This window comes from Oryx dammah, unplaced genomic scaffold, assembly GCF_014754425.2.
Source record: "Oryx dammah isolate SB20612 unplaced genomic scaffold, SCBI_Odam_1.1 HiC_scaffold_25, whole genome shotgun sequence".
Lineage (NCBI taxonomy): Eukaryota > Metazoa > Chordata > Mammalia > Artiodactyla > Bovidae > Oryx > Oryx dammah.
In genome coordinates, this window is record NW_024070209.1 from 99,142,355 (window position 1) to 99,164,975 (window position 22,621).

Here is a 22,621-nt window from a genome sequence, read left to right on the forward strand (position 1 = left end):
AATATCCCACGTGCCTTGGAGCAACTAAGCCCCTACACCACAGTGAAGACCCAGTGCAGCCAAAAAAAAGATTTAACAAGAACAGTAGCTCCAATTTACATGTACCAGGAATATTAAAAGGGGAGCCGTGGAAAGCAGATGACTAGATAATCAATAGATTCTTTTGCAAATATATTTAAAGTAGCATATATGTGATCTGCAGGATTGAAAAGCCTAGAAGTTTCATGAGACATTTTTAGTGCATGGTTTTAAATAATGACCATTTCTTCTGCTAACCATAAACTACAAATGGAAAAATGCCACTTCTAAATTCACACCTTATATAAAAATCCATTGAAAACTGTTATTTTAGAAGTTTATTTGAACGCACACTTTCTTTTTAGCTTCCAGTCCTTAGCAGCCATAAAAATAGCTCAAATTTTATACCTCACTGAAGGAGCAGAGCTTGGAGAGATCCAGGAGAAACCAGCACTTTTTATAGATCCGTTTTCCCAGTCAAACCCGAAACAGGATTAAAGACCTGTTGTGGGTGATCTCCAGTAAAGATGGTCCATTTCTGTGCATGAGTATCACTTTGACAGTTTTAAACATATATAGCATTCAAATGCTTCTTAAAAGCATCAATGAATAATTCACTCTATAAATGCTAACAGAAAACTAAAACCTTAAGAGGTCTAGAAGAGAACTTCAGATCCAAAGATACTTCTGTCAGGGACCAGTACAAAAAAAAAAAAGAGAGCAATTGCCTTTCCATTCTCTCGAGATGGGTTTTCTTGCCCTATGTGTATGAAGTTATTTTAAAAATAAGCAAGCAAATAAACCACCAAAAGCAACTTTAAATTTATGAGATCTTTCTGAGAAACAAGTGTTTTATATATTTGCTCTTCAGATAGGCTAATTAAAAGGTAGGAGGAAAATACACATCTTTTAATAAAAATACTAGACTTAAATTTGGTTGTTCCTAAGAGCTGCCAGGAGGCTTTATAAAAGGAGATGCTTAGGCTCCATTTCAGATCCTCTGAAATGGAAGGTCTAGGGTTGGACCCAGGAAATTTTTTTTTTTCTATCTTTCTTTTATACTTTTAAAAGCTCACTGCAGATTTCCAGATAAAGATGGCAAAATAAAATCTCATCAGAGAATTGCGCTTTTTTCCAACAAGAGGTGAAATAAAAGCCAGGAAATTTTCCAGAGCAGAAAATAAACCAATGAAGAAAAGCACATAACCTCAGTCTACACACTTTGAGAAGTGGTGACCCATGTGAGGGATGGAAGGTTCTAGAACAGTGTACAACAGATGTTTGACCCCTCCCTCACAGTCACTGGAAGGGAAATGAGTCCACAGAACATGGACTGACTGAAAATCGAGTTAGACAGAAGTTAAATGAGGGGTGAGCCAGCACTCAGGGAAAAGAGACAGAAACGCTCTGGGAGGGAGACGGGCAGGCTGAGCACCCGATTCCAGGGCCTGGCAGGGGCTGCGCTGGCCGCCTGGGCTTCCACTTCCCAGGGCCGCAAGCCGAACGCCTGGGGAAGATCACCCCAAACCTAAGGATTCCCAAGGAATAGGAGTGAATGCTTGTGACCTAATGGAGTAAATGTCAAAACAGAAACACTAGCAAAGTTTCAGAAGAGACAATGAAACTCAGAGTCTCAAAGACAAGAGGTACAAAGTCAGGCGCCCCATGGGGTTAACTGAAACTGGCGATTAACACGAATTCTTGAGCTTGCCTTCCAGTTTGTTAAAAACCCTCTGCTTGTACCTTGCCTTCCCCATTCAAGCTTGCTTTCTTGCTACAAAAGCCTTGCTTGTCTTCCAAGCATTACGCAGCTGAAACAGTACGATGTTTGCCTGGGTTGTTTTCCAGGAACCTGGAATCAGCTGTGTTGAGCTCAGGTTCAAGTCAACTAACACTGGTTTTGTGTCTTAGTTGCTCAGTCATGTATGACTCTTTGAGACCCCATGGATTGTAATCCGCCAAGCTCCTCTAATCATGGAATTCTTCAGGCAAGAATGCTGGAGTGGGTAGCCATACTCTTCTCTAGGGGATCTTCCCGACCCAGGGATCAAACCCAGGTCTCCTGCATTGAAGGAAGCCCCACCTAAAACTGGAGCTGCACAGGTGTCCAGTGAATGGCCTTTTGATGGCAGAGAGTCAGAAACTCCACCCTCAGATCATGCTAAGCACTTCCATTTTGGAACATGCATCCCACAAAGAAGCAAGCAACTCAGATACACCTGCACAGAAAACGAATGACCTCATCCTACCTGCACTCATCTTTCTCCACACCTAAGGCCAACCACCACCCTGCTTCTTTAAGAAATATCCCAAGCCCCTCGCCTTCCAGGAGGCTGATCTGGGACTAGTTCTCCTGCCTCCTCCCTTGGCAGCCTTGTGAATGAACTCTTTCTCTGCTGCAAACCTCGGTGTCTCAGCGTTTGGCTTACCGCATGTTGGCCAACGAACATGGTTTGGTAACACTTTCCCCTACCCTTACCCTGTAATGGAGACAAGGCAAGACCAATGGCACCGGAAGCACAGCAATGATCGTTCACATTCTATCAGATCAAATGGGAGCACTGGTGACGCTTGTTAATACCAAAAACATGCTTAGACATCAACCTAAGACACTCACATGCTTTATCTCATTAAGACCCCTCAACCACCTTGTAAGGCAGGAAAGATCATCATCCTTATTACTCACATATTACAGATGAAAAAAGACAAAGCATAGAGTAATTTGCCCCAAATCATTATTACTGTTAAGTGGAAGGACATTCCGGACACTAAGACTCTAGGGTGGGGTCCCCCACCTCCAGGATCTGATGCCTGATGATCCAAGGTGGAGCTGATGTAATGATAATAGAAACAAAGTGCACAATGACTACAACGCACTTGAACACCCAAGACCTTCCCTCCCCCACCCCAGCCCGTGGAAAAACTGTCTTCCATGAAACCGGTGTGCCAGAAAGGTTGGGGACTGCTGCTCTAGAATCTGTTCCTTTTAAGCTCTTCACCAAACTGCCTGCATTAAATATAAGCAAGGTGAAAAGATGCAATGTAATACAGAAGACAAGAGAGGAAGAAAATGACAGAGAAAAACCCAATCTGGAAGAAAATATATAAGGGCATGAAATAAACAACTGACTTTGCAATTGAAAGTGCTGTAAGGAAAATTGATAAAGAGGGGTCAACCACAAAGCATTGCTTGGAAAAGTTACCAAACTGCTAAGTGGCACAAAAAGGTTCTTCATACAGTCAAAAAAGGGAGCCACCTACAAAGAATAAATATTTGGCTGCCCCTAGACTTTTCCACTGGAGAAGGCAATGGCACCCCACTCCAGTCCTCTTGCCTGGAATATCCCATGGATGGAGGAGCCTGGTGGGCTACAGTCCATAGGGTCACTGAGAGTCGAACACAACTGAGCAACTTCACTTTCACTTTTCACTTTCATACATTGGAGAAGGAAATGGCAACCCACTCCAGTGTTCTCGCTTGGAGAATCCCAGGGACAGGGCAGCCTGGTGGGCTGCCGTCTATGGGGTCGCACAGAGTCGGACACGACTAAAGTGACTTAGCAGCAGCAGCAGCAGCAGCAGCAGACTTTTCCACCAGAAGACAGTGTAGCAACAAAGTCTGGAGAGAAAGAAGGACCAGAGAATAATTTAAGTCAAATTGTTGTTAGGTGCAGTCTATCCTCCATTATCTTTGGGGTCCACATCCATGGAGTCAATGAACTGCAGATGAAAAATATTGGGGTGGGGGATTCCAGAAGGTTCCCCAAAGCAAAATTTGAATTTGCTTCATGCTGGCAACAGCTGACACACTATTTACATTGTATGAGGTATTATAAGGAATCTAGAGATGATTTAAATATTTGGAAGGATGTGTGTAGGTTATACACAGATACTATGCCTTGTTATATAAAGCAACTTGAGCATCTTCAAATCTCTGTATCTGAGGAGGTGGTTCCTGGAACCGATGTTTGCAGACACTGAGGGATGACTGTAGATTGGTATTCTCAAACAAGAAAGAACTCAAGGAGCATGCCAAAAGTTCCCATCAGGGGTAAAATATCCCTATTTTTCTTGATGCCAACAAACAAGTGGAGAGGCTGTGGGTAGAGGGAATGCTGATGAACATATATCTGTAATTAAGGCAAACTAACTGTGAGACTCATTTTATAAACCAAGTTATATAACTCAACTAGGAGAGGAAGTAAAAGACGTAAATACTCTTTCCTTTATCTTTCCTAGCAGTGAGTCAACTGAGCCTGTTTAAAATCACAACATGAGTTAACAAAACAAATAACAACAAAAACACACACAAAAAGACCCCACCAAACAGTAATGACAACCTGCTTTTTTTTTTTTTTTTTGCTAAATCTTATAAGAATTTAATATTTCAAGCTTGGTAAATCCTTCAAGTTTCACTTTAATATCTTGCTAACTGTTCAAATAAATTTAAATTCAATACCTTGTATATACAATATGCAGTATATTTTATAAAATGACTTTGACAATTTTCTTTTATTTACAATGGGCTCCAAATAAAAAAAATAAAAAAATGACCAGGATAAGAATGGCTCAAGAAGGAAGTACAAATGACTCCAATGCATAAAAACATATTCAACCTCATTCTTACTAAGAAAAACATAAATTACTGGTCAGATCTAGCAATTGTTACTTATCAAATCAGCAAAGATTAAAAAAAGACAGGTAACAAGAAATACTGAGGGTCAAGGCGGGTAGCAGTGCCATGCACTCTGGGATGGTGATAATGTTACAGTTTCCAAGAAGGGCCACTTGGCAAATTTTACCAGAACCAAAGGGCTACTTTTAGGAACTTATTCTCTAGACATGTTTGTCCAAGTGTTTCATTCAAAGTTATCCATCGCAACTTTGTTCAGAGTTGCAAACAGCTGGAAACAATCAAGGTATCCACCAATCCAGTACAACACTGTATAGCTGTGAAAGATAAACATGAACTCCTAGAATAATCTGCACGGTGCAAAAAGGCAAGGCCACCCTGAGCTTCAGGGAAGCAAGGATTAGAAGTTTCAATCATATGAGTTCATTACCTGGTCATAACAAATAAGTCACTGTTCTTTGTTTTTTTTTTTAAGAAACAGTTGCTAAGGGGCAATCAATAGTTGGTTCTCTTATATAGGCCATATAACATATTTTAAGATTATATTAAGAATTTAACCCTGCCTTGAATGGAGGGGATTCCCTGGTGGCTCAGCAGTGAAGAATCTGCTTACAATACAGGAGACATGGGTTCGATCCCTGGGTCGGGAAGATCCCCTGGAGTAAGGCATGGCAACCCACTCCAGTATTCTTGCCTGAAGAATTCCATGGACAAAGGAGCCTGGTGGGCTATAGTACATAGGGTTGCAAAGAGTCAGGCGTATCTGAAGCGATTGAGCACTCATGCACACATGCCTCGAATGGAGTGTAACTATAGCAGGTATCAGCAAACTTATATATAAGCATACATACACACACACATAAGCAAGCTTAGAAAGGACCAGCCACTAAGTATTTCAGACTTGCCAGCAGGTCATGGTCATGTGGTCTCTATTGCACTGTTCCACTGCCATTCTTTTTTTTTTTTTTTTGCAAAAGCAGCCAGAGACAATACATAAATGAATGGATGTGCCTGTGTTCCAATAAAACCTTATTTATAAAACCAGGCAGTGATGGATTGGGCCACAGAGGTGGCCAATAGTTTGTTAACCACTGACCTACAGAAACCAAAGCCTTAATTATCATCTTCTACATCTAAAATAAGTTAGCATTTTTTTTTTCTTCTAATGCAGGAAAGAATTAAATGACAGATATCTCCCCACAAAAGTGATGTTTTTCAACATCATACTGGTATTTCAAGCAAGTCTTTGTTGAATATGCTCCAGTCACACTGGCTGGAACTTTTCATTCCTCGAACTTATCACTCCTCTAGGAGCTCTGCACTCGCTGATTCCTTGGCCTGGAAGAACAACTCTCAGACCTTTGCTTGCTGTCTGTCAGTCCTCAAGCTATGGATTTTCCCTGGCCCGTGTGACTAAGTAACCCTTCCCCCACATCAGGATTTAACATTAGAAAGTTATCAGCACTTTGGGAAAACCAGAAAGTACAGCAGGGAGGCAAGGAGGCCCTCACTGTGCAGGTGACATTTGAGCAAAGACTTGAAGGAGGTGAGGCAGTTGGCCACGTGGATCCTGGGAGATAAAACCTCTGTGTGATCCATATGAACGGCCATGTAACATCCCTGCAGCGAAAACAGGCCTGGCACGTACAAGATTGAACAAGGAGGCGGGGATGGTTAGAGCAGAGATACGAAGGGAGAGAAGATGTCAGAGAGGGAGGGAGACCGCTTGTGTTGGCTTTGTAGGACATACACTGTAAGGATTTCAGATTTACTCTGAGGGAAACTTGAGTAGAGGGGGCAGTGAGGAGAGGGAGAACTGGGCTGCAGAGATGCAGATTTTGAGCAGAGAGATGCCTTTTCAGATACGTTACATGTGAGATGTTTTCTAGACATCCGAACGGACATTCTGAGCAACCTGCTTCTGAAGTTCAGGATAGAGGTCTAGCTTGGAGACACATGTCTGTTGCCATAGAGACCATCCTGAAAGCCAGGAGACAGACAAGATCACCAGGAGAGCACAGACTGAGAAGAAAGGAGGACCGGGAGTTGGGCACTGGGGCAGATTAGGGTGAAGGGGCGGGAGGAGACAAGGAACCTCTAGGGAGCCTGAGCAGAGCCTTCCAAAGAGCTTTCGGTGAGATAGGAAGGAAGCCTAGAGATGCGGGTTTCAGATGCCAAGTGAGGGAAGTGTTTCGAGGAGGCAGCATCCACCCCATCAAAGCTGCTGAGGGGTCAAGGATGGTGAGGACTGAAGACAGGCAACTGGCTGGGGCAGGATGAAGGTCACAGGCACCCCAAGGAGCAGTTCACACAGGTGAGCTTAATAAGGAGAGGAGGGGTGAGCTCAAAAGTTTTGTTTTCTTTGTGGATTTTCAACGACGGGAGACAGTGGTACGTTTTTGTGCAGATGGGGATCATCTAATAGAAAGTGAAGCACTGATAACACGGAGATGGAGGAAAAACTAGTGGAACAGAGTTCTGGGAAGGGCCAGTGTGTAAGAGGTGGGCTGGGATTCGGACAGGAGCATCAGGTATGGGAACAGATTCGGACAGGTGGGTTATAGAGTGTGAGACTCTAAGGACGTTTTTCTTGGACCACTTCAATTTTCTCAGGGAAGCAGGAAGCAAGCAGTGAAGATAGGAAGGAGATGTTGGGGTGTGTGGCAAGGGGAGCCATGAAGGACTCAGGCAAATGGAAAAGCAGATCAACAAGACAGCCTGATTACTCAGCACCAAGGGCCCTGCCCAGATCTCCGTCTTAAAGATTAGAAGACACTTCCAGAGGTTAGTAATTGGAAGGCAAGGCAACTCATTATCTGTTTTTGTCAACTTCTCCCATAAGCACAGGACTTTCCTGGTGGCTCAGAGGGTAAAGAATCCACCTACAGTGTAGGAGACCTGGGGTTCGATCCCTGGGTGGGAAAGATCCCCTGGAGGAGGGCATGGCAACCCACTCCAGTATTCTTGCCTGGAGATCCCCATGGACAGAGGAGCCTGGTGGGCTACAGTCCATAGGGTCGAAAAGAGTTGGACACGACTAACCGACTAAACACACACCCATAAGCACAAATTTAGACACTTTGCAGGGGTGGAGTAAAACAAATGTTAACATTTAAATCTCAGGAAAAGGACTTCCCAAGAGATAAGAGCCACAGCAGTAACACTGCTATTCTAGACCCGAAACAGGGGAAAATGGTCAATGGAGAGCTATTAAACGTTACCCCAAACCTACTGCTGGCATTGGGAGTCTTTTCCAGTAGCCTCCAGTTTTGTTACCTAAATCCTCGCTCACAGAGAGTGATGAGAAAGGGCCGGGAGACAGCGGCTGCCCAGAGGACAGCAAAAGCAGCGCCTTTCTGTCCTGACACAGAACCGATGGAGAAGCTTGCCGAGGACGGACTTGGTGACATCAGATGACAAACCTTCCAAGCAGAACAAGGCAGTGGCTGAGGCTCCAGGAAAGAGGAGACGACGCCAAGAGAGAAAGTCAAGGAAGGCAGGGAAATCCTTTAGGGGAGACCAGCAGCAGCAGCAGCACGCTTTGGCTAAAGCTGTTGTGCAACCCATCTCCACAGGAAAGACAACCATGCAATGTTTAAATAATCAACACGGAGCAGCTCGTTCGCCACGCCCACTGCCAGTAATGAAGCTTTCAACTGCTAATGAGGCTGATGCACACAAGGCATCAGAAGTTCATCTGCAATAAAATTTATTTATAAAAATAAGTTTATTTATTAAATTCTTATTGAGTCAATTTAATGTTACTTAAATTTTATTCAGCAAAATTAAATAAAGACAATTTAATTTATAGTAAATAAATTATCAAATTATTATTAAATAATATATTTATTACTAAACTAATTTGTTGTTGCTGCTGCTCCGTCGCTATGTCATGTCCAACTCTGTGACCCCATGGACTGCAGCACGCCAGGCTCCTCTGTCCTCCACTACCTCCCACAGTTTGCTCAAATTCATGTCCATTGAGCTGGTGATGCTATCTAACCATCTCATCTTCTGCCGCCCCTGTCTCCTTTTGCCTGCAGTCTTTCCCAGCTGTATTATTAAGCAAATAAATAGTAAATTTATAAAAAATCGTTATAAAAATGATTTCATTAAGCAATAAATATTGTATTTCATCTACTCAATGGAAACAAAACTTATCATCCATGAAGTGCACCATACGTACCACTTAGGTGCTTATTAAATGACAACGAGAGCTCTCTAAGATGATTCTTTCAAAGATACGCAACATTCACCTTGTCCAGATGGTCTCTGGATTAAAATGAAATGTTTCTAAATTGAAAGTCATCTAGATATTCACAATCTGCACAAACCAACCAAACAAGAAATCATTAAAGATCTTGCCACTTCAAGCTTAGTTCTGCCAGCAACTTTTAAATATTTTATGTAAGAACACAAACTTCTTGGATAATTTTGTCCTTGGAGTTGTAAGAAGGGCTGCCTGAGGACCTCTCAGCTGCTGCTGGAGGGAACATGAATCAGACGACCTCTCTGGAAAACTGACTCCACTTGCTAAATCTACTACTGCTAAGTCACTTCAGTCGTGTCCGACTCTGTGCGACCCCATAGACGGCAGCCCACCAGGGTCCCCCGTCCCTGGGATTCTCCAGGCAAGAACACTGGAGTGGGTTGCCATTTCCTTCTCCAATGCATGAAAGTGAAAAGTGAAAGTGAAGTCGCTCAGTCATGTCCGACTCTTCGCAACCCCATGGACTGCAGCCTACCAGGCTCCTCCGTCCATGGGATTTTCCAGGCAAGAGTACTGGAGTGGGGTGCCGTTGCCTTCTATGCTGCTAAATCTAAACACACACAAAGCCTAAGACCCAGGAATCCCACTCCTGGACATGTACTTTATACCCCAAGTTGGAAACAAGCAATAGCCTAGCGACAGTAGACTGGACAAGCCTTGACACACTCACCAACCAAAACACAAGGCACCAGAACATGTAACATGAATGAATCTCATAGACGTAATGAGGAACAAAGGAAACCAAATACAAACAGTGCATAATAAATGATAACATTCACCAAAGCTTCAAAAACATGCCAGACCAATCCATGTGGTCAGAGATCAGCAGAGTGGTCAACCACGGGGGCAGGGGAGGGGGATGAACCAGAAAGGACTGGGGGAGTGGGGGCTAAGGCTGGTAATTTTCTGTTTCTTGACTTGGGTGCCGATCACATAATTGTATTCACTCTGAAATTTTCTGGAGTCATACACTTATGATATGTGTACTTCTCTGTTGTTATGTTTCAAATAAAGTTTTCTGGGAAAAAAAGAAAGGTGCTCCAAATATCAGCTGCTAACCTTTTAAGCAGCAGAGCATAAAAGCAATAACTTGGTTTTTCTGTTTACTGTGCTCTGAAAAATAATTTTCTATATGAAAAAAATTGCTTTTACTGCAATATAAGCTTTCCTGAAAGGAGAAAATCAATATTTAAAGGCTTACACATTTATGGTATAAAATGAGGATCTAAATGACCCTTACATTCATTCTGCAGTTAACAAACAACCTTTCTCAATATCAACTTACCTGAGTTGTTTTGCATAGCTGAGTTCAATCTCTGTCCTCTCCTTCACAAATTTGATGTATTTCTCAAGAATATCAATTCCCCACTGTGTGTGTTTTTCTAAGTTGTCAAATTGATCCTGTTAATAAAAAAAAAACAAAGGCAGAGCTTGTAATCTTTGTCTGTGATTAACATAACTTCAGTTCTCTCAACAATATATCAGTACGTAGAAAGCAGTTCTAACATTTTCCATGATTGCACTTGGGTGCTTTTTCGTTGAGCAATTTTAAATCAACATTACCAAATTTGGTTTGAAAACTGCCTGAGATATTGAACTCTGACCCATCCGTTCACGTTCCCTATTCCTGTTTAGAAACGTGGTGTTTGGATATATTTAATGTATTGGCACAAAGCAGAGTGTCTTCTGCAGATACCAAAAACTGAGAGATGAAACACACTCCCGAGTTAACTCAGCCACACTCTTAGCACCTGAAGGGTCATTTGCGAGTTAACTTTCAACATAAGCTCATTGAAATTCGGGGCAAAGAAATGGGAGAGAAAAGAGTTACAAAATACTACTTTCTTCAAACAACTAAAATGACTCACATGGACTCTATTCAATATTCACCCATGCGTCAAGCCTACCGTGTGGGGCAGGAATGGTGACTGGGGCTGGGGAACCAAGAATAAAAATATAGCCCCAACGTGCCGAGTGCCTTGAGAACGGCAGTCTGGAAGAGTGAGAGGGGTAGGTATTCCAGCCACAGCTAACGCAAAGGCAGGGAGAGGACCAGGAATCAGGTGGACTGGTCTTGCTAGAGCCCAAGGTGGGGGTAGGATGCAAGGGAACGAGTGGCAGTGGCTGATGGAACCAGAGGGTCCCGGCTGAATCACCCAAGGCCTTGAACGCCAAGTTAAGGTGCTCAGACTCTCTGGTGGGCACCAGTGAGCCACTGAAGGGCTTGCAAATGGAGGGGCACTGCCTGAGATACATTTAGCATCACCAGGAGCTGGAAGTCAGGGGACGGTTCAGTAATCCAAAGGCAAAAAACCAGGAGCAGAGGGAAGGAGTCTACAGATCACGAGCAAACAATCAGCGAGCATGCAAATGGTTACATTTAGAATGCATGAACGAGGACCTAGTGGATAGCCCAGGGAACTATATTCAGTATCCTGGGATAAATCATAATGGAGAAGAATGTTTAAAAACGCATTGAAAAGATTATAAGAAAAGAATATAGATATGTGTATAAATCAGACACTTTGCTATACCACAGAGATTGGCACAACACTGTATATCAACTATACTTCAATTAGAAGGGCTTCCCTGGTGGTTGACATGGTAAGAATCTGCCTGCAGTGCAGAAGACCGGGGTTCAATCCCTGGGTCAGGAAGGTCCCCTGGAGAAGGGAATGGCCACCCACTCCAGTATTCTTGCCTGGAGAATTCCATGGACGGAGGAGCCTGGTGGGCTACAGTCCATGGGCTCGCACCACTGAGCTCAAACTCAGCTAGCTTTCATGACAGATTAGATGGAGAGGTGGAAGGGATGTGCAGGGGAGAATCCTAGGGTGCTTCATGGAACCCTAACTCAACAAATCACTTCACCCCACACTGCCGCCCCTCTGGCTGTCTTCTCTATGAAGCAGCACTCGGTCCCACAAAACAGTTGGAGAAACCTCAACGTAAGAAATTCAGGTTTTCTTGGACGTCCCTGGTGGGGTACATCACCTGCCAATTCAGGGGACATGGGTTCGAGCCCTGGTCTGGGCCCCACATGCCAGCAGGACAACTAAGCCCGTGCTCCACAACCACTGAGCTCGTGTCCTGGAGCCCGTGAGCTGTAGCCACTGAACCCCATGCGCCTAGACCTGTGCTCTGCAACAAGAGAAGTCACTGCAAGGACAAGCTCGTGCGCAAAAGCAGAGAAGCCCCCACTCTCCCCAGCTAGATAAAGCCCATGCAGAGCAGCGAAGACCCAGCACAGCCAAAAATAAATAAATAATTAATTTAAAGAAGAAAAGAAAAGGAAATTCATGTTTTCTTTTACTAGAATGTTTTCTAATTGAAAATTAACACTGTAAACTGTTTATCTCGATACCTAAGAATGTTTACTGTTACCATAAAAAAATCGAGTGAAAGAAAGTGAAAGTGAAAGTCACTCAGTCGTGTCCGACTCTTTGTGACTCCGTGGACCGTAACATCCATGGAATTCTCCAGGCCAGAATACTGGAGTGGGTAGCCTTTCTCTTCTCCAGGGGATCTTCCCAACCCAGGGATCGAACCCAGGTCTCCCTCACTGCAGGCGGATTCTTTATCAGCTGAGCCACCAAAAATCAAGGACCAATATTAAAGACTTTCATTGATTCTTGGTCCCCGATAATAGATTTAACAAACTGAGACTTCACTGTTCAAGAAGTTTATTTATGTTACCTCTAAGGACAAGGATGGTCAGGCAAATTTAAAGTGTAAACAAGACTGTAGATCTCTTTAAACTACTTGAGAGAACAAATATACAAACAGTTCGAGTAATGATTGCAATCATTCCTAGTTATTCAGAACAAGGCTTCTTTTTATTTTTAATTAGCTGTTTTATTTTATTCTTTATTTTGGCTGCTCTGGGTCTTTGTCGAGGTGCATCACGGCTTCTCTAGTTGCAGGGCTCGTGGACTTAGTTACCCCACAGCATGTGGGATTTTAATCCCCCAACTAGGGATCAAATCTGTGTCCCTTGCATTGGAAGCTGGATTCTTAACCACTGGACCACCAGGGAATTCCCAGAGCAAGGCTACTTTAAAGCTTTCTGCTAATCAGTAAACTGTTGTTAATACAGTTTTATAATGACCTTATTTATTTAACTCTTTTTCATACCCCTCCCTCCATTTGAGACCCCTCTCTCTGTATAATTTCTACCACCAGAGCTTTACTTTTTTTCACCCATGCTACAGGGCATGTGGGATCTTAGTTCCCTGACCAGGGATCAAACCCACGCCCCCTGTGTTGGAAGCATGGAGTCAACCACTGGACCATCAGGAAAGTCCCCAGCCCTACTATTTTTAAAGGTATAGATGTTTCCTCGAAAACTTACTAAGATCATCTGCTCTTAGATTTCACCCTTGTCCTGCTAACAACCAAACTTCCTACTTTTCCTTACTATATTATTTTGCAATTCTTTTTAGCACTAATATGTACAATATAAAGCAATAGCTTTTGAGATCAAAAAACTTAAAAAAAAAATTTACACTTGAATTGAGCCTACCTTAAAAATTACTGGCCTCAAACCAACGATATGTTTTCAATAAAGTTATCTCTATTCAAGACCATTCTGCAAGCTATAATAAAGCACTTACTAAAATAAGTGTTCAGATGGGATAGAAGATCTTAATAACAAACAAACAAAAAAGCCTGACTCAGTAACAAACTAGCACTTGCTCATGAATATAGCACAGTTCTTTTTTCTGCTATATTACAACACCTCAGTGATGCAAGACTCTACTGTTGCTGCCACACGGATGGCCACAACATGGACTTTTTGACAGCAGCTACAAGAAAATTCAAAACAGACGAAAAACCAACCAACCCGCTTACATTCTTGATGGAAATGTGGAAAACTTAATGGGGAAAAGAAAAAAAAAAAAAACCCAAAACCCTCCAGATCTTAAAAAGACTCTTTTGTGAACAAATATTGTAGGTGGTATTTTTCAACATAGCCTTTACTACTTTGCAGATGGTACCATCAAAAATGAGTCCTTTCCATTTTCTGTGAATTATACTTGATTTAAAGAGTGGGAGGGAGAGAAACAGACAGAGAGAAAATGTATCCTTTCCTGTTTGACATCACATTGCAGCAGTTTTGAAGACTCCTTTCCCCTCTTAAAATTCATTAAAGACCCCAAAGAGCCTTTGCTCATCTGATTACATATGCATGTATGTGTGTTTATTTGTATACACATACACAGAGGCTGTGCTGGGTCTTAGCAGCAGCACACAGGACCTTTTTGGTGCGGCACATGAAATCTAGTTCCCTGACCGGGGATCAAACCAGACTCCTTGCATCAGGAGTGAGGAGTCTTACCCACCGGACCACCAGGCAAGTTCCTGTTTATCTGCTTTAAAGCTATCAATATTTACCCTATCATAAATTAAAAGTTGAAAGTCTTAAAAATTATCAATTCATTTTAAAAGACAACAATAAATGTGTTGTATATTAATTTACCTAATGTATATATTATTTTTAGGAACTTTACTTCAAAAAAACACCCCCTCCCCCCCAAAAATTTAGAAGTATGGCACTGTTTTACATGTCTACAAATCTCTTTAATGTCTGGTTTAATAGAAGACAGCTGGATTCTCATCTTCCTTCACGTTCAGTCTGTTGTGGGTCCTTATTTTGGTAGAAGTATATAAAAAAATACAACTTAACCCAGATATGCAATGGTTAGAAAATAGAGGCGTATTTCAATGCCCTGTCTAGATAATTGTGGATACCATACCCAAACTCAACAAATAGTAGTTTCTTAAAGGCTAGCTGCAATGTGAAATTTGAAACCATGGCAATGAATTTTTCATACCAGTTAAAATAAAATGCGCTGGTCTGTCCTGCACTCTGCATGGATCTCTTACCTGGGCATGACTGCATCATGCTCTGGTCATTTGGAAAGTATTTCACTTATTATGCAGACCTTCCAAGTGTTGACGCATTGCAATATAAACTATTTTAGAAACACATGTCTATATCGTTACTGATCTTATCCGATGAGTCTTTAAATATGTGGTAACAGTCAAGGTCACAGTGGCAAGGATACATTTTCCAAAACTTTAATTTCCACTTAAAAGCTGGGATTTTATCATTGGGTACAAATACTGTCAGTTGTTTCCTTGAGGTGACAGGCTTGATTCATTCATTTTAGAGAAAATGTCTGCCAAATGCCCAAGAGTTCATCTGTTGATTGTTCTTTGAAGTAAAAACGATATCCTATGATAAAAGTGGGCTTCCCTGGTGGATCAGTGGTAAGGTAAAGCATCCACCTGTCAATGCAAGAGACTCAGATTCATTTCCTGGGTTGGGAAGATCCCCTGGAAAAGGAAATAGCAACTCGTTCTGGTATTCCGACTCTTTGCAACCCCATGGCCTGTAGCCCACCAGGCTCCTCTATCCATGGGATTTCCCAGGCAATATTCACTGGAGTGGGTTGCCATGCCCTCCTTCATTTGGTCTTCCATGGTTTTCCTCATTGCAGGGCAGATTCTTTACTGTTTGAGCCACCAGGGAAGTCCAAGAATACTGGAGTGGGTAGCCTATTTCTTCTCCAGGGAAATTTCCCGACCAAGGAATCGAACCAGGGTCTCCTGCATTGCAGGCAGATTCTTTCTCAGCTGAGCTACCCGGGAAGGTCCCTGATAAAAGCAGCTAGTCGAGCTCAAAATACAATCACTTAAGTATTCTGGTTTAAGTATTCTGGTTCCTATCTTGTGACACTATTAAAAAGGTGAATGATGTATATTTAAACATTGAGATTCATTCATCTTTACTGTTTCATCAAAGACATTTAAAAATAAAACTGATTTTTTTTTTTAAACAGGTAATGATGAGAATACAATAACCACTACCACAATTTGGAGCCAGCACCCTGATTCCTACTAAGCCGCCAGTCATCTTACCCACCACTGCTTTTGTACCATTAGTGCAAATGCCCACACGGTGAGAAAGACAATGTCTTAGTGTCATTATGAAAATAGCTTTGACCTCGTGGATTCCACGAGAGGGTTTCTGGAACCTCCAGAGGTTCAGACACGCACTCTCATATGACCCATACTCTAAAACTTCTACTTGAAAGCTTCATATTGCCAAAGATGAAAAAAGTCAGATAATGTAGGACCTAATGGAAAATGGTCAATTTATAAGTGTATACTATATATACACTCAACAGATAACTCCAAATTTGCCAAGAGAACTGCAAATGGATGTGTCCAAGTAACTAATTACAACCTGACAGATACCTTTTCAGAATCTCCTTCCCCCTCCCCCTTACCAATCCTTCTTTTGAATTCTCATTGCTCCTTGAATTCTAATGAACCAAAGGCTCCTGGCAGCTTTCAGCTACAAGGGGCTGAGTAAGCTGAAAAGACAAATGAGGAAAGTGCAACTGTATTAATCAGTATTTTACAATTATCTTTTTCATGTCCTAGACTGTGATCAAGCTCCTTTATACGTTGAAGACTGAACAATGAAATAAGCATGAACTCTGGCATTTGTTTAGGTCATGAAGTTATCTTCATCAGAGGTTCTAAAAAATCATGAAGTTTACTTAACTTTTTGTATTTTGGGTGGTTTTTTTTTTGCTCCACCATGTGGTATGCGTGACCTTAGTTACCTGACCAGGGATTAGCATTGGGAGCATGGAGTCTTAACCACTGGACCCCCAGAGAAGTCCCCAAGTCATAAAGTTTAATACAAACAAAATTTGCCTTCCCATAGACCTACAATATAAACCCATCAGTCAGGGTGAAGACTGGTTTCTCTAGGTCAGATATAATGACTATTCTTGCTTACTCAAGAAGACTTCTGAAATCGGATTTTTTTTTTTTTTTTCCAAATGATGCCAAAGAACTAACACAGGAACTATGAGCACAAAGGCTATTTAAGATGAAGAGACCCAAATCGGCCACAGTGAAGCTGTCTCCAAAGTACAGGTCAATTCTTAACATGATACTTCCTCTAATCAAAAAGGATATTAAACAGACACATCCGAAATCCCTGGAAAAAGCCAACCTAATAAGAAACTGAGTTGCCAAAGTCACCTCTGTATAAATGGCTTAGACTGGAGAAACGGTATCCAAAGGCAGTCCTCCTCCACACGGAAATGCAGAAATCCGTCCCCCTGCGGGAAGTCACTTACTCAGGAAAGGGAATTATCCCCTCCTGTCACTGGGGCACTTCCATGTGGTATCAAACCACTGTTTTAGGATGCTCTAATTCTGTAAGAAACCCGCTTTCCTAAGGACTTGGGCACCTTGCGAAGCACCAGATCCTAAATGGCTCTGTTTCTTTTTCTCTTTCGGCCGTGCCACGTGGCATGTGCGATCTTAGTTCCCCAACCAGGGATCAAACTTGTGCCCCCTGTAGTGGAAACTAGATGTCCTAACCAATGGACACCCAGGGGGGTGCCCCAAATGGCTCTATTTCTACAGAATCCCTTGGATGATATTACTGGTGCTGGTGTCCTCTTCTCTTTGAGGGAAGTGTTAGAAGAGATTTGAAAAAAGACAGATACAGGTATATGTGTAACTGAATAATTTTGCTGTATACCTGAAACTAACACAACATTGTTAATCTACTATTGTATGAGTGCCTAGTTGCTCAGTCATGTCCAACTCTTTGAGACCCCGTGGGCTGAAGCCCACCAGGCCCCTCTGTCCATGGCATCCTCCAGGCAAGAATACTGGAGTGGGTAGCCATTCCCTTCTCCAGGGGATCTTCCTGACCCAGGGATTGAACCCAGGTCTCCTACAATGCAGGCAGATTCTTTACCGTCTGAGTCACCAGGGAAGCCCTGTTAATCTCCTATACTCCAATGTAAAATAAAAAAAATTTTAAGAGTGTCATCGCAACCTAGATGTCCACCAACAGATGAATGGATAATGAAGTTGTGGTACATATATACAATGGAATATTATTCACCCATAAAAAAGAACACATTTGAGTCAGTTCCAGTGAGGTAGATGAACCTAGACCCTGTTATATAGAGTGAAGTATAAGTCAGAAAGAAAAAAGCAAATATCATATATTAACAAATATATATGGAATCTAGAAAAATGGTACTGATGAACCTATTTGCAGGACAGGGATAGAGACACAGACACACAGAGCCAAGACAGGGCACAGCACACAGCAGGGGAAGGAGAGGGCAGGACGAATTGAGAGAGCAGCAATCAAACATACAGATTACCACTTGTAAAGCAGCTAACGGGAAGTTGCTGTGTAAAAGGGAACACAATCTGGAACCCAGTGAGAAAGAGTGGTAGAATGGAGTGGGAGGCAGGTTCAAGGGGGAGGGGACAAATGTATACTTACGGTTGATTCATGTTGTTCTACAGCAGAAGCCAACACAATATTGTAAAGCAACTACCCTCCCATTAAAAATAAATGTTTAAAAAAAGTTACTACACACACACAAAGTGTCAGAAGATATAGCCTTACCCAGACTGAATGTAAGAAAACCTCACTTAAAAAGTTTTTAAAAATCCACTTGAGTCTGAATATTCAAGTGGTTGCATCTACAGAAAGAACAACAACAAAAAATTATAGAACTTTATAAACAAAAATGTGTCATCCAAAATACCATCTGTGATTCTATTTCTTGGATGTTTAACAAAGATTTCAATTCATTTCCTTGGACAAAGGAAGACTTGTCCTCCTACGTTAAATCAAAGGCAGAAATACCCCAAAATATAGGTTCAACATAAAAGCTGTCAAACCTTGAAAGTGATGAAAAACCATTACCCAAAGTGACTTCAGTGTTTGTCCACAGTAGATAAAATGTGAGAGACAGCATTAGAGGGTTTCTTTCAAGGAGCCAGATAGCCTTGTGTTTTGACAATACAGATTTTTGCAGATTCTGTCAAACCATGTATACATCTGCTGATTCTGAAATGGGTCCAGTGAATTGGGGTGGTGCGGCTCCTTGGGTTGAAAATGCCTACTCAGGCAAGAGCCTATAACATAACTGACAAAATAGGGGCTCTGATGTGACAGGGTCATGGCTGGACAGTCAAGTTGGTACAACAGATTTTAATTAGGAAGGGAATGCATGCAAAACGAAAGGTTTTCCTGAACTTGCTGCTGCTGCTGCTGCTAAGTCACTTCAGTCATGTCTGACTACCCCATAGACGGCAGCCCAAAAGGCTCCCCCGTCCCTGGGATTCTCCAGGCAAGAACACTGGAGTGGGTTGCCATTTCCCTCTCCAATGCATGAAAGTGAAAAGTGACAGTGAAGTCGCTCAGTTGTGTTCGACTCTTCACAACCCCATGGACTGCAGCCTACCAGGTTCCTCCATCCATGGGATTTTCCAGGCAAGAGTACTGGAGTGGGGTGCCATTGCCTTCTCCGTTCCTGAACTTGAGATCTCTTTAAAGAGCAGGTCTAGGGATTCCCTCGTTGTCCAGTAGCTAAGACTCTGTGCTTCCAATGCAGGGGACCTGGGTTCGATCTCTGGTCGGGGAACTGGATCTCATGTGCTGCAACTGAGAGTTTGCATGCTATAAGGGTTAGGGTTAGGGTTAGGGTTCTGGGTGCTGCAACTGAAAGAACCCACACGCCACAATGAAGATCGAAGATTCCATGTGCCACAACTAAGACCCCCTGCAGCCAAATAAATAAAATGTTTAAAAACAAATAAGGAAGTCTACAGCATGTCAGAAAAAACAGGTACAAAGTTAGGTATATTTGCAATAATGAGTCACTGTTGTGAACTCTGTTATGAAAATGAAAATACTAAAGAATTACTCCATGTTCTTTCCAACCATTGCTCTGGAAACATGAAAGGTAAGGACATAAACACGTGATGAAAACACAGGTTGGAGTCAAAAACAAAAACTGTAGCTGAAGTTTAAGAGGCAACAGCGTATGGATGAAGTTATTGACATAAAGAATGTGGAGAGGCGCACAGAACATGAAAAGTTGCGTCTTGGAATTTTTCTAACAATAATTACATTGTGTACAAAGGGCAGTAAGGAGGCTGGTGCTGGCTGGATGTACAACAAATTAAAGGCCCCAGAAAGCAGAAGACTCAGGCCAGTGAATGAGGGGTGCCCTCGGCCAACTGGAATGTGATTTTATCCTGTATCCTGAAATGAAAAGAGAAGGTAACAGATTTTATGTGTAGAAAAAGCACCCAAGTTCTGACTGGACTGGAGACCAAGCAGATGAGACTTGGAGGGGAAATTGCTCTGGAACATACTGCTTTAAGAAGCTGCAATGAGCTTCTGACCTGTTTCAATGTTCTTAGAAAATCTGAATCACTCTCTGCCCCCTTCTCTGTTCCTTTGGATACAGTGAAAGCAATAAACAAACAAAAACAGACATCTGTAACTGCCCCAAACAGGCTGTGTGAGACAGACAGCAAAGAATAAGATTTTGAAGGAAAAAACACTTCAAGGAGCATTCACTATTTTTCATTTAAAAAAAAAAAAAAGAAAAAAAAACCCACTAACTTTGTAAATGATATTTCATGGTAATATATATTTTTTTAATTAGAGGAAAATTGCTTTTCAATGTTGCATTAAGTTTCTGCCTGTAAATGATATTTTCAATGGTACTCCTCCAGATAGACATTGTCAAATATTTAAGTAGAGGAAGAAAAGAATTAAGGGTGATGGGTAGGGTGGGGTAAATTAGGAGTTTGGGATTAACAGATACACACTACTGTTTCGGGCTTCCCTGGTGGCTCAGAAGGTAAAGAAGCCACCTGCAATGCGGGAGACCTGGGGTTCGATCCCTGGGCTGGAAAGACCCCCTGGAGGGCATGGCAACCCACTCCAGTATTCTTGCCTGGAGAAACCCCATGGACTGTAGCCCGCCAGGCACCTCTGTCCATGGGTGTCACAAAGAGTCGCAGAGTCGGACACGACTAAGCAACTAAGCACTGCTGTATATAAAGTAGACAAACAACAAGGACCCACTGTATGGCATTGGGAACTATACTCGCTATCCTGTAATAATCTATAACTGAAAAGAATCTGAAAAAAAATATATATATATAATTGAATCACTGCTCTGTACACCTGAAACTAACACATTGTAGATCAGCTATACTTCAATGAAAGGATGAACGAAGGAAGGAAGAAAGGAGGATGAACCTATAAAAACTAGGTTCAGAAAGCTGGGTCTAGCTTGAAATTGTAGTGGGCTGCATCAATGCTAAATGAAGATGGAAATTAGTCAGAGAACAAAACCTTGCTCTTTGTAAGGAAAAAAAAAAACGCCCTCATTGCTTAGTCAAGTTTGTTAAGATGAACATTTTTAAAACAAACGCTCGGGATCATCGCCATCTGGCCTCGACCTGGAATGGAATCTTCTCATTCATTTCCAGGTATCTGTGCATCAGCTTGGACATGGAAGGCTGTCTCAATATGAACTGGCTTCTTTCCCGGGCTAGCTCCATCAGCAGGTGCAAGAGTTCAGTCCCCTCCCCCTCCTCCAGCTGGCCAGCCGTCCTCTAAGTCCTAGAGAACTCACTGTACCTCTCAAACATCCCACACCATCCTCCACAGGTTTAAGACTAACGCAAGGGCAGAAGAAAAGAGGGAGAGGGAGAGAGGAGGAAACCACATTCCGAATACCAGGAGGAACTTTGAAGGCGATCCAAAGACTAATGAAGAGCAAAGTATATAAACTAAACTTTTAATGAGAAGGAAAAGCCAGATTTTAAAACTCTGACTTACTTCTAAACTCTATAAATTATTTCCAGGTGTGTGTGTGGGATTGGGCAGAATATTAGAGAAATACCATAGGGGAAAATTTTTGTTTAAGTCCTGGCACCTGAAATTTAGTTAACACCAATGAAAAAGATTAAACATGTAGCAATTAACTCACTTCCAATGTTAAGTAAAGAAAGTTCAGGGACTTCCCTAGTGGTCCAGTGGTTAAGAATCCACCTTCCATCCATAAGAGAAAAAAAAAAAAAAAAAAAATCCACCTTCCAGCATAGGGGTCACGGGTTCAATCCCTAGTCGGGAAACTAAGATTGCACACGCCACCGAGCAACTAAGCTTGCATGTCACAACTAGAGAATTTTTGAGAGTTTGTTTTGTGACCAGGAGAGCTCTTATTTGTACGAAACAGTTTTTAGAATACAGAATAAAATAGTTTTATTTCTACTATTATTCACAACGTCTGGTCCAAATACTACATATTTTTTAAATACTCAAGTCTAAAGAAGGCATGTTAGAAAAACTAATGAAAGATCCTGCGTGATGAAGAACTGACACATCCAAATAAATAATAAAGTATTTTAAGAAATATTAATTCATCTAGTGACAAGCTTTCCCCAAGCCTATTTATAAAATTGATTTGTCACACATACTGTGATTATTTTTATCTTCCATGGTAGAACCAGATTGTTATTTACTGTAGTTCCTTTCTACATTTTAAAAAATCTGGAATTCCAAACACATCTGTTCCCAAAGGTTTTGGACAATGGATGTCAGACCTAATTTGGGGAAATCGGTTGCTCAATAAGACAAGATAGGGGAAAAAAGTATAAGGATTGGAAGGGAAGAAATATGTCATTCACAGAGCATATGATTAACTATGTAGCACAGACAAAAGAATCCAGTGATAACTTTTAAGAACTAAGAGTTTAACACAGTTGCTGGATATAAAATCAATGAATAGGACACAACCGGTTTTCAATACAAGAGCAACAAGCCGAACATG

The 22,621-nt window shown here is 41.9% G+C and overlaps 1 protein-coding gene across 16 annotated transcripts in view; it reads right to left on the reverse strand.

Annotated features, from left to right (window-relative positions):
- The window catches only part of FNBP1 (formin binding protein 1), a 138,447-nt gene that overhangs the window by 80,100 nt on the left and 35,726 nt on the right, over positions 1-22,621 (reverse strand). For all 16 annotated transcript variants that reach the window (XM_040225375.1, XM_040225374.1, XM_040225387.1 and 13 more), the window contains exon 2: positions 10,207-10,322. In XM_040225375.1, coding sequence (XP_040081309.1) covers positions 10,207-10,322 — 116 coding nt within the window. The remainder of the gene's footprint in view (positions 1-10,206; positions 10,323-22,621) is intronic.